Genomic DNA, 18,044 nt, shown 5'->3' with positions numbered 1-18,044 from the left:
AATAAAATTTATAAAATACCTGAAAAAGAATCATATAATAACAAAACAATCTAATTAAATTGAAATGAATTGAATTAATCAATTAAATTAAAATTAACGAGGCCTTCTTTACAAGGAGTGGCATCTTTAACTTTAACATCACACATTTGCAGTCGGAGAACAATCCCCATGCTTTGAGACGATCCCACCAACTGGTTCATTTTTTCCATTAATGCTTGTACAGGGATGTTGGGAGGCATTATTGTAGAACCTTTGTTGTATTAGCTCATAGACTGACTGATATATCCAATCTAAAGTTTTGGAAGTCACTCCACCACTACCACTAAAGGATGTTCCACTCCATACCCAATGGCACACGTTGTTCCAAAATGATGTACCAACCTCGCATATTACCAACACAGGGTACCGCTACCCAGAGGCCACCTATCCATACTTCCTTGTTAATTAACAAGTTCTTTCGGGAGGTACAGGAAACCTATAGTATACTGCAGAGAAGTGGAAACCCTGCAAGAGCTCCGGGAATATGTCTTGGAAGCCTCTCATGACATTAATCAAAACCACAAGGACCTGAGGCGGGTTCAAGAGAGTTTTCTTCCAAAGGTGCTGAGAACGTATTACCGGCAGTGGTGGACATTTGTTAATGTAATAATCCCTGGCCCGGACGGGACTCGGACCAGGAGCCTTAAGGACGGAAGGCTAGTATGCTACCCATTCAGCTAAGCAGCCAGACAGTTGTATTCTCAGTATGGTATTATTTACTACCGGGCTGGCCAACCTAAGCACAGTTGTCAGCGGCACACTATTCCAGTGAGTTTGCAGCAATCACATGGCAAGTGGTTTAAATTCTGCCACCAGCCATCTTTAGGATAATGATCTGTGGTTTTCCATTTCCACCTTCAGGGTACAAATAAGGGGCAGGAATCATCATAATTGCAATAGACCAAGTTACACTAATTTCATATTGTTGAATAGTTATCAAACATTCATTATATTTGTTAAGTTTAAAGTGTAAAGTTACTTCCTGTTCTATCACAAAACTCTATCAATACACTAGTGCTAGTCGTTCCTCTGGAATGAGGATATGCATGTTATTATTGTTTTTGTTGACACCAGATGCTCGACCTTGAAGATACAACAGCAAGTCACAACTGGTTTAAACACTTGCGCACATGACCATGCAGCCTAATCAGTATCTACCGGCAGCCGCTGCATTGTGTTTCTTGCAATTCCTAAATTCAACTTACCTCAAGATTAGTGCAAGTTACAGACCTGAAACTTGCAACATTGTGATCCTCTCCCCAAGATTTATTACTTATGTTAATGCGGTGCATCAGTTACCTTCCATCCTATTTATATATATATTCAGGTTAAAATTATTTATAGGATGGTCTGAGCCATATTATGTAAATATTTGCTATAGTTATTATTGATATCATATCTGTACTTACACAAGACCTGGTGTTAAATGATGCAGTGTTGTTAACTGGTTAATTAAGTTGCACCTGTCCATTTACTGTTTTGGGATCTAACAGAAATCGAAACGTCTAGAGTTTGTTATATTTTTTTACATGGGAGTGGGACACCTTGACAGTTATACAGCAGTGCCAGATTTGGATTTGGTACCTGTAATCATTGGTGCTGGTACTGGTGTCTTACTGCAGATCACCAAGGAACAGACAAAAATGTTATTTTCTTCGCGAATACAATCTGTATATGAGTAAAAGTATACATCACTCTCTGAATGTATGACCTATTTGTGATTTTTTATTAAACCATCTACAATCCTGAGAAGATGTACCAACAGTACATAGATACCATGTGAGTATGTTGTGTACCTCCGTGGAGCATCAACATATCCCTTTAATCTTGCATGCAGGTGGTCATTCAGGTGGTAAACATCATCTGTAGAACATTGGTTCTCACGTCTTTTACATTTTTTAAACTGTCTGTTGCAGGACATTAAGAGGGGATAAATAGAACACCTTGAGAGTTGATGAATGCTGGTTTATGCATATTCAGTTGGGAGGAGATCCTATAATCATGCTAGTCTGAGAAATTATCAAATATCTTAAAGAAAATGTTGAGTAGCACATGCAGAATGTGGGCAAGCATTGTCCTATGGAGCAGTACATTGTTCTCCTGGCTGCAGAATAGGTTGAATAATGTTCTGGACCTACCAAACACTGGTCATATCATCAAGTCAATTCACCAACTTTGTGTCAGTAGATTTACCGACATGTAAAATACTCCTATGGGGCAGAATTTTCAGTACCTCAGCATCACCAAAAACCATAAAAATAGTTAGTGGGACTTACAATGAATGACATTTTAAATGGCAAGCTGTCAAAATCAGAGAGATTGGCCTTGCATGATCACACGACCACATGGTGCTGAGCTGTTGTATGATAAGTGTTGGACAGAAAGAGCACAGAGACCTGTCTCTCAGAAATTATACGCAAGAGAATTGTTGAAGCCATGGAAGATGAGGAAACATGGATGAGAGTGAAGTGGCTGAATGCCAGTAGAACCAGATTGAAGGTTTTCACTGGCTGCCTCATGCTTCACGAGATGCAGTAGGAAATAAGTCAAAGTGAATCAAGTCTTCTATCATGTGTCCATGGGTTGAGCTGGTGTGTCTGTATCATTTACAAACATATTCTGAACAGTTTTGTTCGCCAGATCTGTGCGACAGACATGGACAACCATCGAGAATCTATTCTTGTCACTAAATACTACAGAATGTTATTTGATACAGGTAATACACTCACAGCACTTTGGTTGTGGATGCCATGTAGTCTGTCATGTCTTCCCTTACAATGTGTTGATCTTGATGGATACATGTATTGTCTGACCATCTAGAATAGTATAGGAATATTTGCTTGACCATAGTTGTGACCATCAGAGAAATCTCCAACACATATGCTGCAGTTCTGCTGCCTGACCATCCAGGGTCTTGGACGCCTCCAGTACAACCCCCTCTCACATGCCTTTACTGATGCTATGTTATTTTTCAGGTGAAAATTTCATCCAAGGATTCACTGGAATTCTAACTTGGGCTGTCTGGGCATATAAATAGATATATATTCCTCTTTCAGTGTTTTTTATACACTTACGAGATAAAAAGCGAAACATTGTGAATTTTAGACAAAATTTAATGTTAGTCTGTTTCAAACCTTGTATAAATTAAATTTCTGACGTTACAACAATATGGAAATGTATCATAAGTTAATTAGCCCATTTCAGAAGTTCCAACGCAATAAATGTTAAACATTATTGATCGTGACAATCACAAAACCAATATCGCTGTTTCCCACCTTTGGACAAGAATTACCGCAAACAGCTGTCTTGTGCTCTAGGAGGGGTGGATGACAGAAAGGGGATTGTGAAGAAGAGTGGATAGCAGTAATGAGGAAATGTTAAACACACACATAAATGAAACAATCCAGAGTGAATGTAGTCTTCTGTTATGTAAATTAAAATTTTTGGTTTCCTAAGCTTGAACCAGCTCTAAGGAAAAAATTATTTTATTATTGTATATATAAACCCTGCTTAATATTTTGAATCAGTGATCCAGTGACAAAAGGGGCAGAAGGGAATGAAATAATAAATGATAAAATTGATATTTTATACGTGCAAACACTTTGATGATCTCATTTTATCGTTCTGTCTTGTCCTCTGGAATTCTTGGTGGATTGAAGAATGCATCCAACCTTCTGTAGATTTTGTGGTCACAACATATAGTACCCTGAAAATAAAATAAAATGTTATTAAAACAGGAGCATGATATATTCAATATTCATTAAACTAGAAAGAGAGTCATTCAATCATTTAATATTCCAGTTTTCCTTTCAATAGTCATGAGTAAGCGATGTGTGATTAGCTCGGTGGCTTAGTTGTTGGCTTCCTACCCGGAAATCTGGGGTTTGAATCCCGGTCGATCCTTTGTCGAGATTTTCATCTCTAGAATTACGTGGCATCTGGAAGGGCATCCAGTATTAAATCCCCAGCCAAAACTAAAAAATGACCCTGGTGGCTCCAGCAACCCCAGAAATAAGTGGGACAAGCTGAAGAAAGTAGTAGTAGTAGTAGCAGTAGTAGTAATGCAGAACAAGCAACTGTAAATACTTAAGTAACTCTCACAATTACAGTACAACGGTGATCTTTACTTATAACCGCCATCTTCAATGGTTGAGTTGACTGGTCATTGCCCTTCTGTTCTTAAGATACCAGGTTCACTTCTGGCTGAGATAGGTGGCATTTGAGGGTGTTTAAATGCAACAGTTACATTATTGTTAGCTTCCAGCACAACAAAGAACTTCCATGGGATGAAATTTCAACACTCCAGCACCTGCTAAGACTTTTAATAGTTAAAACTGTTGTTAAACAAATTACATTACAAGAACTACAGGTAACATTCTGTATTAATATAGTGTAGTACTGATAACTATCATATCTGATGAACTTTTTGATTCTATTTTATTTTCCTTATACTGCACATGGTTTGTGCTTTGCATTTAGGGTTGCCAGATTTCCAGATGGCAAATACGGAACACTTTGATTTCTTTATATTATAGCGCGGAAATGAAACACCACAGCTATTTAATGAATGAGGGAAGAGAGAAATAACGTATCAACTAATAAATAATAATATACTAGTGTAAAGTGTTTATTACAAACTATTAAATAGTTAATTAGTATAAACTAGCATTTCAAAAGTATTTGTCAATTGGACATGTCATGTTGACCAGTTCCTTATTCTACAAAACCTTTTTTTGTCAAATTCCTTAAAATTCTCATTATAGTTGAAGTACACAAACTATTCTTTTTATTAAATCTATAGAACTCTTTTTCCTTTCATTCCTCCATTTTATTGCCATTCCTGCAAGTATTCTTTATGTATATGAACGAGATGGAAATATACCTCACAAAAACTTATATATTACCGTACTAAAATATTCGACCAAGTTAACTTGTAATATATACCCACTTCTCTGGTATTGTTTTAATATGGAGAGTTACATTTAGTTTTTCACCACCATCTCCTGAATATTTTGTACTCTTTGATCAGAACCACAAATTTTTTAGCAATGGTACTATGGTCTAAAATGTGAGATTTTAAAAGAGAGAATTTGTTCTCTGACAAACAGAACATTCAGCCATATATGGAACAAAATGAGAAAAAATAAATAATCCTTTATAAGGCAGCCCCATATTCATTCCCTATGTTCCAGGGTCAAGCTATAGCATGTTATACTATCATAACAACAATATGTCCTGATGGAGAGTGAAACATGTGAAACCATGTGTGAATAAGATTATAACTTCATTAATCATATTATCTGTCTGATTACACATACCTGAAAAAGTTTATCCATTATGTTCCATAGAGTGGAAAATTACTCCTAAGTAAGCCTGCAACATCTACAACAGGAAAATATCTTAAAAATCATCCTATGGAATACATTCGAGATCATATATCCTTCGAATAGTCATGCTTTACAATGTGAAGGACTTTGATGTTTCTTAGAAGTGAAATTCCTAAATGAAACTTAGAGGAAACAAGTTCCGTCATCTAACATCACAAAGAAATTAACTGTACTGTATTCGTTACATAATTGAATACTCGTGTATAATTAAAATACATAATTATTTATTGTATTACATTTGGAATAACGTGCCATTATAACATCAAAAACTCGTAGACTTTCCTGGAAGTACGATTTTGAAAGGAACAGTTCTGAAGATTTTGTACACCTATCATTTTCTATAGCAAATGCTATTTTCTGCCTCATCACTGATGAAGTCTTATCTTCTGTCCATGAGATGAAAGGAATTTACAAAGCAACAGGCCTAAAATAGATTCTTATTTGTGGTACACAACTTAGGATTGATATACAAGATAGTGGACGAAAGTAAAACATTTGTCTAGTTTGACTATCTCAGTATGAAAAGTGAAAGGTGGCTCATGTAAGCATTCAAATTGTAGGCCATTTCATTTATTGTGTCATACAGTGAAGATTTTCATAAACAAATTAAAGGGAGGTCTTAAGAGATGTAATAATAACTTCAGACTTATGTAGATTCATGTAGAACTATCAAAACACTTCAGTCTATACATACATACATACATGCATGCATACATACATACATGCATACATACATACATGCATGCATGCATACATACATACATACATACATACATACATACATACATACACTGCCAAGTAATTTATGAAGAAACATCAATAATAAAAGGCCTTTCATTGTGTATTCCTGGACCTATAGAAAGAATTTTAATGGCTACCTGATGATCCTGTTTATTTGTCAATCATCATCATTATCGTTCATCAATGATCTGCATTTAGAGCTGTCACCCAGGTGGCAAATTCCCTACCAGTTGTTTACCTAGCTTTTTCTTAAACGTTTTCAAAGAACTTTCAAGCTGTCAATGGAGAGATGGCATGGAATAACATTAGTAGACAAATAAGTTTGACTGGCGTCTTAAAAAGTAGGAAAGATCACAATATGAAGATGAAGTTGGAATTCAAGAGGACAAATTAGGGCAAATATTCATTTATAGGAAGGGGAGTTAAGGATTGGAATAACTTACCATGGCAGATGTTCAATAAATTTCCATTTTCTTTGAAATCATTTAAGAAAAGGCTAGGAAAACAACAGAAAGGGAATTGCCACCTGGGCGACTGCCTTAAATGCGGATCAATATTGATTTACTGACCTACCAAGACACATGGCTAGTGCATACCGTGGAGGCCACTGCGTGGGCTACTTGGAGCCACCGGCAATGTCAGTGCATTATGACAGACTTTGTCTCATTTTCAAAAATTGATACCTGCCTGGCCATCAGATGATATTGGTATTATAACTTTATTCATTCGGAACAAATATTTCAGGTTCCCTATGGGAATCAACAACCAGTTAGTCAGCCATTTTGTCACCTCACTCCCAAGTCTTCCCAGCCCAAATTATGCAACATTTTTGTAACATTACTCCTTTGTCGGAAATACCCAGAACAAATTGTGGTGCTTTCCTTTGAATCTCTTCCAGTTATCGTATCAAATACTTCTAGTGTGGGGTCCCATACACTGGAACCATACTCTAATTGCAGTCTTACCAGAGACTTATATGCCTCTCCTTTACATCTTTAATACAACCTCTAAAGACTCTCATAACCATATGAAGAGATCTGTAATCTTTCTTAACAACCTCATTAATATGATTACCCCAATGAAGATCATTCCTTATGAAACACCTAGCTACTTACAGTGTTCCCCATGCAGTACTATCACCGCATTAAAACTGAGAGGACTTTTCCTCTTGGTGAAACTTACAACATGACTTTTACCATTTACCATCATACCATTAACCACTGTCCATCTCACAACATTGTCTAGGTCCCCCTGCAGTTGTTCACAATCTTGCAACTCGTGTACTGTTCTATACAGTATAACATCATCTGCAAATAGCTTTATCTCTGATTCCAGTTCATTACTTTTATCATTTTTATGTATAAGGAAACATAACAGTCCAATAATACTGCACTGCTGGACCCCTCCTCCCCCTCTTGATCATTACAGGATCAGATCACACTTCAGCTACTCTAATTCTCTGAGTTCTGTTTTCTAGACATTTAGTCACCCATTCAACCACACTTTTGTCTCGTCTATTAGCCCTCATTTTCATCAGTAATCTCCCATGATCTAGCTTGTCAAAAGCCTTGGATAGGTCATTAGTGATACAGTCCATTTGACCTGCTGAATCAAAGAAATCTGCTATATCTTGCTGGAATACTACATTGGAATAACCTTCTCTAAACTCAAACTGCCTTCTCTCAAAACCAGCTATTAATTTTGCAAACTTGTCTAATATAATCATAAAGAATGCTTTCCCAGAGCTTACAAACAATACATATCAAGCTGACTGGCCTGTAATGATCCGCTTTATGTTTGTCACCCATTCCCTCATACACTGGGGCTACTATTGCAACTCACCATTCATTTGATATCACTCCTTCATGCAAACAGTAATCAAATAATATTTCATGTATGGGGCATTATATCCCAACCCATAGCTTTTAATATTTCCCCAGAAATCTTATCTATCCCAGCTGCTTTTCTAACCTTTTGTGGTTGTTTCATAATGCAATCAAAACTAGTGTAATCATTGCTTTGGGAACTTTGATCAGAAGAACCGGGAACAATAGTTCATTTAGCACAAATCCCAGGTTAATCAGATGATGAGTTCATGAGAAAGAGGCATGTTTCTTCATCCGTTACTATGTCATGCGCAGAATGCACTCTCATTCTGTGTGTTATGTGTCCACTCTTGGTTTGCTCAGTTCAGTCTGATGCAGTACTATTATTATCTGACTTATTAAAACTTAATTACTTCTCTTCCATTCAAACTGCCACAAAAAAGTCTCATTTCAAGGTGGCTGCAAGCCGAGTATTTATGAGCCGAAAGAGGTTTCAATGCGTTGGAAGAAGTATAGGTACCCTCACCAGATCATGTCAACATGCATGTTATTCAAACGATGGTGATGTATATTATCAATCTACATAAGGAAACATCGTGTAGTGTTACAGACATCTGCTAGAATGCAGCAGAAATTTAAATCTATATATGCTCTCATGTGGAAAGAGGTCATACTATTTCAAACTCTCTAGAAAGAAAAAAGAAACACTTGTTTGGGCTGATTCATACAAGCACCTTCAAAGATATACCATTTCCATCTCGACAACTTTAAAACTTTACAAGCTAGAACAAAATGAAGTTAGACCTACAGGGGTCTATACAATGCATTGAGATTGGCAGCATGTGAAGAAAAGGAGGTCTATACGATGTATGGAGGTCAGCGTCAAGGGGTTAATCCCATCATATAGGCTGTTAACATTCTTATTTACCATTTTCTGTTGATCATGATTATGATCATAATTGCCTCTCTTATCAACCGTATGGTATTGCCTAATAGTCCTACTTTTGTGGCATTCCCTTCTATCACCTTTATTTTTAACTATGACAAAGACAGCTTCATGATCACCTGTACCACATATCACTTCTGTTTCTTCATAGAGCTCATCTGGTTTTATCAGCACCACATCTAGTATATTTTTCCCTTAAGTTGGTTCCATCACTTTCTGATTCAGCTGTTTCCCATATTAACTTATTCACCATTTGTTGATCATCCTTTCTGTCAAATAATTGCACACTGAACAAGTGGCCACAAGGTTTGGGCCACGAAGCTATCCACTTGTCTTCAGGAGATAGTTGGTTCAAATCCCACTGTTGGCAGCTCTGTAAATGGTTTTCCAGTGTTTCCCCATTTTCACACCAAGCAAATGCTGGGGCTGTACCTGAATGAAGGCCATGGCCACTTCCTTCCCATTCCTAGCCCTATCCTGTTCCATCGTCACCATAAGACCCATATGTGTCGGTGCAATGTAAAGCAAAAAATTGTAAAATAATTCCACGTCAGCTCCAGCCTTGCCAGATCTGTACACCCCAAAAACATCAAGTTGCTATTATCTTTAGAGATAAGTCTTACACCTAAAATTTCATGTTTCTCATCCTCAACTTCTTTTGTAGCTTACAAATTCTTCTTTCACCAGTATGAATACTCCCCCTCCTATCATTCCTGACCTGTCTCTACGATAAACACTCCAGTTCTGTGAGAAACTTTCTGCATCCATAATATCACTTCTCAGCCACGATTCAATTCCTATTTATCAATATCTAAATATTTATCTATCCTATTTCTTAATTCTATTCCTTTCTTTAACACTAACAATTTTATATCATCTTTACATGACTTCATGTTTCGTACAGTCATCACCGCTCGGTAGTCCAACCTGTGCTACTAATTTTGTAGGATGTATTTGGTATTCACGAGAAATCTCTCTTCCACTTCTCTTCCACTTCTCTTTACTCTAAACGTGAACATAGTGACCAAGGACCTTAATACACTAGCACCTAAATGTTTTGGTAGAAAGATGTTTTTGAAGACTTTCATCTGGAGTGTGACATTGTATGGAAGTGAAACATGGACGATAACTGGCTCGGAAAGAAAGAGAATAGAATTTTTTGAAATGTGGTGTTACAGAAGAATGCTGAAGGTGAGGTGGATAGATTGAATCACGAATGAAGAGATACGGAATCAAATTGGTGAGAGGAGATCGATTTGGCTAAATTTGATGAGAAGAAGAGATAGAATGATAGGACACATCTTAAGACGCCCAGAACTTTTGCAGTTGGTTTTTGAAGGAAGTGTAGGCGGTAAGAACGGTAGGGGCAGACCAAGGTATGAATATGACAAGCAGATTAGAGCAGATGTAGGATGCAGCAGTTACGTAGAAATGAAACAGTTAGCACAGGATAAAGTGGCATGGAGAGCTGCATTAAACCAGTCTATGGACTGATGACTCAAACATCGAAAACCAGCAATAATTCCAATGGGCAGAAATAAGTTTTTTTTAGCACTGGGAAGTAAATGTTGGGAAGTAGGGAGTACGACAACATCAAATGAATTTAATATCTTGGGTGTGGTGATCAGACTAAACATTTGCTGAAGGTTACAGAGTTAAATTGAACAAGGTAACCATATTTGGTTCCAGAGATTTTGTTAATGTTGATTGTGACATATTTATGGAAATTAAAACACAGGTGATTGCTGCTTAGATGAAATGACTCCAGGTCACTGGAGTAATGTGACAAAAAAATTCTCCCTGCCTCTCAGAATCCATGGTATAGTTGCTGTCTCTAGACCTGCGGCATCATATAGATCAGAATGTTGGTCAGCAAAAAGAAGTGAGGGGAGACTGTCCATATTGCAAAAATGGAATTACTAATATGTCTTGTTACAGAACAAATAACAATGAACTCTTTGATGAAGCATATGTTGTCACTCAAATACATGAGTCGTTCAGTTGACAAGATTGTGGTTGTCTAGATCTATAGTAAAAAAAGCAGTGAATGTCGTGATACCAGATTATAGTGAAGAGTATGGTCAAAAATGGGATGTTGCTGGAGATTAAAGGAGAATATGCAACTTGCACATTTAAAATCTAGAAATGCCTTTGACTTCAGAATCTGCAAAACACACCTGGTCAACTTGATTCACTGAATACTAACAGACAATCAACATTTTATCTTTATACTGTTGATCTACTAAGAGTTCAAAGATCTTAGTCCTCCTCTCATTTCACATTTTCTGCTGTTCCCATTAACTTACTTGTATGAGCAGTACTTCCCTGCACTGATATCAACAAAACAAAAAAACAAAAAACTGACTTTAGCTAAGAACCACCTCGAGGTTCAGCCACCACCGTAAGAGAAAAGAACCACATTAATAGTAGGTGATAAAATATTTTCTTATGATAGGCAATAAGTGTTGTTATTATTATTATTATTATTATTATTATTATTATTATTATTATTATTATTAATAAGTAGTAGTGCTCCAGTCTGTTGAGCACTAGATATAATACTACAACCCTATAACATAACTATTAAGAAAAGCACATTACATAGGTCAGTCAGATATAAACAAGAATTTTGTTCCTGAACATCATCAGTTGGTAGGACCGGATCCACGCTTACGTACTTTCAACTGCTTTGTCAGTGATGCTCACAGTGTCGGAACAACAGGTGCATCCCTCCACTGTGCAACGCATAATTACAAAATTTCTTGCTCATGAAAGAGTTCAGGCCACAGAAATTTTCCAGAGATTAACTGCGCAGTTTGGTGATCAAACATTGTCAAGGATGCGTGCATTTGCCTGACATAAAGAGTTCGAGGAAAGACGAGAATGTGTGGAAAATCAGCAACACGATCACCGTCCTCAGACCGGCATTACAGACAAAATCATTCGTACAGTTCGAGACATTCTTGAAGACGATCAATGAGCGAGAGTATCAGGAATTGCAAAACAAGTCGGAATAAGTTATGGGAACTGTCAAGTGATCATCACATATGACCTGCAATACCGTAAAGTGTGTTCCAGATGGGTCCTTCACCTTTTGACGAAAAATCAGAAGTTGAGACATTTGAAGGTCTGTCAGAGGCTTACAGCAAGGTTTGCAAAAGAAGGTTGAATCGTTACCTGAGATGAAACGTGGGTCCACCACTACAATCCTGAATCCAAACAAGCCAGTAAGGAGTGGTGGTGGAGGAAACGAGAGGCAGCCCCAGTGAAAGCCAAGATTCGGCTCTCAGCTGGCAAGGTACTTTCAACCATTTTGTTTTGACCGGCGAGGCATTTTGCTCATTGATTTTTTTGCATGAGCGAAGCACAATCAATGCTGCTTACTACTGTGAACTGTTGAACAAGGTGAGGGATGCATATCACCTAAAAGACGAGACCAAATGATTTGACAGGTGATCCTCCTCCACGACAATGCCAGGCCCCATACTGCAGAACGGTCTCCAAACTACAGGAAATGCACTGGACACAATTTTGATCATCCTCGTTACAGCCCAGACCTATCACCCTGCGATTTCCATTTGTTTGGGCCACTTAAAGAAACTCTAGGAGGGCAACTATTTGAAGATGACGATGGCACGGGGAAATTTGTTTTCAATTGTCTTCCCACACAACCAGTTTAATTCAATGATGCTGTGATAAAAAACATTCCATCTCACTGGGAAAAATGTATTCCTAAAGTGGGAAACTATGTGGAAAAATAAATTGTAATTGCCTTTTGTTTTTCAATATATGATTTTTTTTAAATCCTGTTTATATTCGATTCGCCCTCGTATTTAAAAAAATACCAAGGAAGTGGCTGCAGGGCTTGGGTCACGTAGCTATCAGCTTGCATTCGGGAGATAGTGGGTTTAAACCCCAGTGTTGGCAGCCCTGAAGGTGGTTTTTCGTGGTTTCCCATTTTTCACCAGGCAAAATTCCAGAGCTGTACCTTAATTAAGGTCACGGTCACGGTCACTTTCTTCCCACTCCTAGCCCTTTCCTATTGCATCATCGGTGTCGGTGTGACATAAAGAAAATATTTTTAAAAAATTGTGTTTTAATTCTTTATTTAATATTGTGTTCTTTTTACGGGTATGTTATAGGGTTGAAGTTGTTATATTTAGTGTTTGACAAACTGGAGAACTTAGTTTCACTAGCTGAGTTGACACTGGAATGTTTGGCTTCATTTTTAAAATGTACCATTATTTCAAGTAATATTGCTTTGTAGATAAGAAAGATTATTTAACATTTTGTATATAATTTAATTTTGTTATAGACTATGTTTAAGTTAAACATGCTAGGACATTCAGGATATGAAGCTGAATGTGTGCATGAGGGTACACAACCCATGCCCATACATAACAACCTCTTTATCTAATTAATGTATCTCGAGCTGTATATTGTCGTTGTGCCTGGGAAAATCACTATGTGACAATGTTGTCGGGGACCCACAATACGTATGTGTATCATTAAGAATAAGAATTATTTTACATAACTTTTGCAGTATTGACCTTAAATGACAGAATCTTACCAGCCAATATTCTATGCTGAAATATTTCACATAGTGGTTTTTGCAGGCACAACAGCGTATTTGTATTCCTTTTTATATTTCCGCTGTGGATGTTTGTCGACTTGTATTGATCACAGAGGTAGTTCCTAAATCACAATACAGTGAATAAGAAATTGATGTGATTAATTTACTTACTGTAAGTGAATCATTGTAGTGCAAAGTTAATGGCTCTGTTTCTTCTTTTCTTCAGGTCCTTCTCCATCAGTGATGGCTGCTATTTGGGTGTTTGGATTCATTATCATCTCTGCCCTCTGCCTTGTGTTTGCATATGCTGGAAAGAGGTAAAAGATAACAATTTAACTACATTACTTTTATTATAATTTAAAGAGATACAGAATGAAGTACCGGGCGAGTTGGCCATGCAGTTAGGAGCGCGCAGCTGTGAGCTTGCATCCGGGAGATAGTGGGTTCGAACCCCACTGTCGGCAGCCCTGAAGATGGTTTTCTGTGATTTCCCATTTTCACACCAGGCAAATGCTGGGGCTGTACCTTAATTAAGGCCATGGCCGCTTCGTTCCCATTCCTAAGCCTTCCCTATCCCAGTGTCGGTGCGATGTAAAACAAATAGCAAAGTTTCATCCAGAATGAAGTGCTAAACAATGATTTCTTGGGTAGCCAGAAGACATGTGTATATCCAATCTCTGGGCATGTAGCCGAGTGGCATTGTCACAGCTTCTCACCAAGGCAGCCGTGGTTCGAAGCCTGGCCATGCTTGTGTGATTTTTGAAATGGAAAGTCAAGTCTCTGTAGTTCAGATCCCACGTAAAACTGGAAGTCCCATGGCTGTGATCATGATAGCATTAGATACAGTAGATCATGGGAGACTACTGATGAAAATGAGGGCTATTGGACTAGATAGAAGAGTGATTAAATGGGTGGCAAAATTTTTAGAAAATAGAATTCAGAAAATTAGAGTAGGTGAAGTCCCACTAGGAAGTATTGTTGGACCTTTGTTTTCTTATGTATGGCTGATTCCAGAGAATAGTCCACCCAAAAGGAAAAAGTAAAGTTTAAAATAACAATTTGTTTTTATGATAGATAAAACATAATATTTTATTAATTTTATGATATGTATCAATTTATTGATGTCTTTCAGTTTTTAATTGTGTGCTTAATTGAACTTTATGTAGAGGCTGAATTCATTTGATATTTCTCAATAGTTTTAGGAATTCCTGTTTATTATGATGAAGAGTTATGAAAATAATTACAGTAAATGTTAATTCTAATGCTCTCTCTCTTTGCAGTAAAGTACTTATTTACGTTATTAACAGTTTATATAAGGTGTAATAAAGTGAAGAATTTATTGCTGCAGGCCGTGTAAACGCAACAAAAAGTGTATAAAAGTTCTGTAGACGAAAAGCGTGGCTCAATTTGAATAAAACTTAGTATGCAAAGCCAATACTGTACACCCTTTCAGTTTGCTATATCATTTGTTTAAAATTTCAAATAGATTCATACAAAGCTGATAGTAAAATACGTCGCATGTTTACAGCGTTCTTGCAAGCAGGGGACCGGGAAGTTCCCCGCTGCCACAACATGCTGCCCACAGGATTCAGTTTCTGGATCACACTCACTTGTAAAGGATGTATTTTAGAATAACAATCAGTGTTCACACTGAGGTGATATTTAATAATGCCGCTTACTCACAAGAAATGTAAACGGTATTTCAAGAAGAAAGATAACACCTGCCCACTTACGTATACGCTACCAACAGGTAGGAGAATCTGTGAAGAAACACAGAGCTCAGAAAAAACTTCAGGGCTTATCAACAGTTACTGCCTGTTTTACAAGTCCAACAACACAACCATCAACATCGATTGCAGAGCAGAGTACACCAACGTCTGGTTATAAATGCAAACAAACATTGGGGAAAGCTGTGAAGCGTTCGGGGCAGGCTTTACCAGCGAGTCCACGGAAGAAACAGGAAGTTGTTTCTGCGCTGAGTGTAAAATTTGGTTTAAGTTCATCTACCTCTGGCAGGCGCAGTAAGTTTTCACTTCCAAATCAAGAACTTCTTAAATTTCTCAATCTGGATGATATCAGTTGGCCATTTCCTCGAGCAAGAGCTTTTATCTCCATAAAGGACAGTTCTGGACAAAATTAAAAAACAGAAACGATTCATGTGCGTCACAATGCAAAATGCATACAACATTTTAAAACAAGAATACCCGCATCACGCATGTATTGCGTCTTCTTTTTGTGGACTTCGACCAAAGTACATTTCTGTGCACTACCAGGAACACATGATATTCATTATGTGGAGCCATTCACAAAATATATAGTTCAGGCAAGATTTTGAAACTACTACCACACATTTCTACATCCAGGCCACAAGATCAAAGCAGATGACAAAAATCCACCTCGTGATATGGCTTTTGAAGTGGGTGACTTCGTTCTTGGAAAATACAGCGGAAAGAAACATTTAAAATATTATCTTTGTACCATTACTGAAAGTCATGGTGATATTTATTTTGTAACCAATTTTCACAAGTGCAGCAATGAAGCTGAACTGTTTTGTGAACCACCGACGAAAGAAATGTGCTTTTTAAATTTAAGTGAAATAGAAAGACAATTACCGGTGACTCGTTTTACTCGTGGGAAGTGGTAATTTGATGAGTCTATACCAGAAGCAGAATGAACAAAAATTGTTTTTCTGACCAAGCTTTCATTCAAACAGTGGACTACTTATAAGCATTGAATGTTCAGTTATTTTTAAACATTGTAGTTCATTTTACATTCACTGTTATTAGTGTTAATGTGTGATAATTCATGAAAACACTTTACTTTATTAAATAGGCCACATGTCAGTACCAGTATCTGTAGTTATGTACATCATCATCATCATCATTATTATTATTATTATTATTATTATTATTATTATTATTATTATTAGGAGGAGGAGGAATGAAACTTGTAGTTTTATGTGACCAATAATCTCGGTATCATAAGCCACGGGACCTCATTTTTTACGCGAAATCTGAACCACCGGACGTGACACTCGCCTCGAAAATCACACATGCATTAATCGGGACTCGAACCCAGTCAGTCTTGATAGTTCCACACAGCTTGACCGCTGCGCCATCACGCCCCTTCTTTATTATTACTTACTGCGATATTAAATATACATTTTATCATTCAGTGATCGTATTTGATGCGGAATTAAGATTTATTAGCCCCTCATGCCATGTCGCCATAGCACTGATTCGCGTGTGTAATCCCGCGACGCTGTCAATTAAACACGGGATGATCGCCTTTAACTATATTACGCAGACATTACGCAACTTCCACATTTGGTTTTTTCTTTCCTTTCAAAATGTACCTTTGTCCTTCTTGTAAACAATATCTTGACATTACCAATGAAAGTTATCACGATTCGCAGAATTTAGAAAAAACATAAAGGTATGTAAAGTTAAAAGTCCGTACCATGTAAACACTGATCACTATGTTTAAAATGTTATTAAATCGCATACATCAGGTTTACTACAGTGACATTTGTGGAGGTTGTTAAGTATCATCTAGATGTTATTATGCATAAATCAGAATTTGTTTAGATGGTAAGTTTCATATATATGTTAAAAAGAAATGTACAAATGTAAACATGCGACGCCTGGAATTGGCCGTATATAAATGATATGGGTAAAGAAGTGTGGAATCACAGATGAGGCTTTTTGCACATGATGTTATACTGTGTCGAGTAGTAAATAAATTAGAGGATTGTGAACGACTGCAAAATGATCTTGTCAAAGTTGTAAGATTATATGATGCCAAACGGGATGGGAAAATCACTGTGTTGATGGGGCGACAGTACCTCACTGTAAGTACCTAGGTGTTAATATAAGGAAATATCGTTGTTGGGGTAATATTAATGGGATTGTAAATAAAGGTTAACAGATCTCTTCGGGTATCTTCGGGTTTTAGTAAGGATGTAAAGGGGAGTGCGTATAAGTTGCTGGTAAGACCCCAATTAGAGTATGGTTCCAGTGCATGGGACCTCCACCAGGATTACTTGATATGAGAACAGGAAGAGATCTAAAGGAAAACAGAATGGTTTGTTCTGGGTGATTTCTGAAATAAGGGTAGTGTTAACGAAAATGTTGCAAACTTTGGGCTGGGAAGGCTTGGGACTAAGGCGACGAGCTGCTCAACTAAGTGGTATTTTATGAAGTGTCAGTGGAAAGATGGTGTGGAATGACAATAGTAGATGAGTGGAGCTTTCAAAGGCAGGAAAGATCGTAACATGAAGATAAATTTGGAATTCAGAGGGACAAATTGGGGCAAATATTTATTTATAGGAAGAGGAATTAGGGACTGGAATAATTTATAAAGTGGAATGTTTTATATATTTTCCAAGTTCTTTGAAATCATTTAAGGAAAACTGGTTAAACAATTGGTAGGCAGTATGCCACCTGGGCGGGAAGATTAAAGCGGGAATAAAGTAAGTAACTTCGCTCATTGAACGTTCTTCCTAAAGTGACCTTATGAACATGATAACTTTG

The 18,044-nt window shown here is 37.2% G+C and overlaps 1 protein-coding gene and 1 long non-coding RNA gene across 2 annotated transcripts in view; one reads left to right on the top strand and one right to left on the bottom strand.

Moving 5' to 3' along the window:
- LOC136863977 (cytokine receptor) overlaps positions 1-18,044 on the top strand; it is a 648,368-nt gene that overhangs the window by 515,350 nt on the left and 114,974 nt on the right. The window contains exon 20 of the mRNA XM_067140447.2: positions 13,739-13,829. Coding sequence (XP_066996548.1) covers positions 13,739-13,829 — 91 coding nt within the window. The remainder of the gene's footprint in view (positions 1-13,738; positions 13,830-18,044) is intronic.
- On the bottom strand, positions 3,169-13,813 carry LOC136863979 (uncharacterized). Its single transcript, XR_010859233.2, has 3 exons — positions 13,684-13,813; positions 5,358-5,421; positions 3,169-3,745 (listed from the first exon to the last, which is right to left on the bottom strand). It is a non-coding gene; the product is annotated as an uncharacterized lncRNA (long non-coding RNA).

The sequence above is a fragment of the Anabrus simplex genome, chromosome 2 (genome assembly GCF_040414725.1).
Source record: "Anabrus simplex isolate iqAnaSimp1 chromosome 2, ASM4041472v1, whole genome shotgun sequence".
Taxonomy (NCBI): Eukaryota; Metazoa; Arthropoda; class Insecta; order Orthoptera; family Tettigoniidae; genus Anabrus; species Anabrus simplex.
Note: the sequence above shows the minus strand (reverse complement) of the source record. Positions and strands in the feature narration are given on the sequence as shown.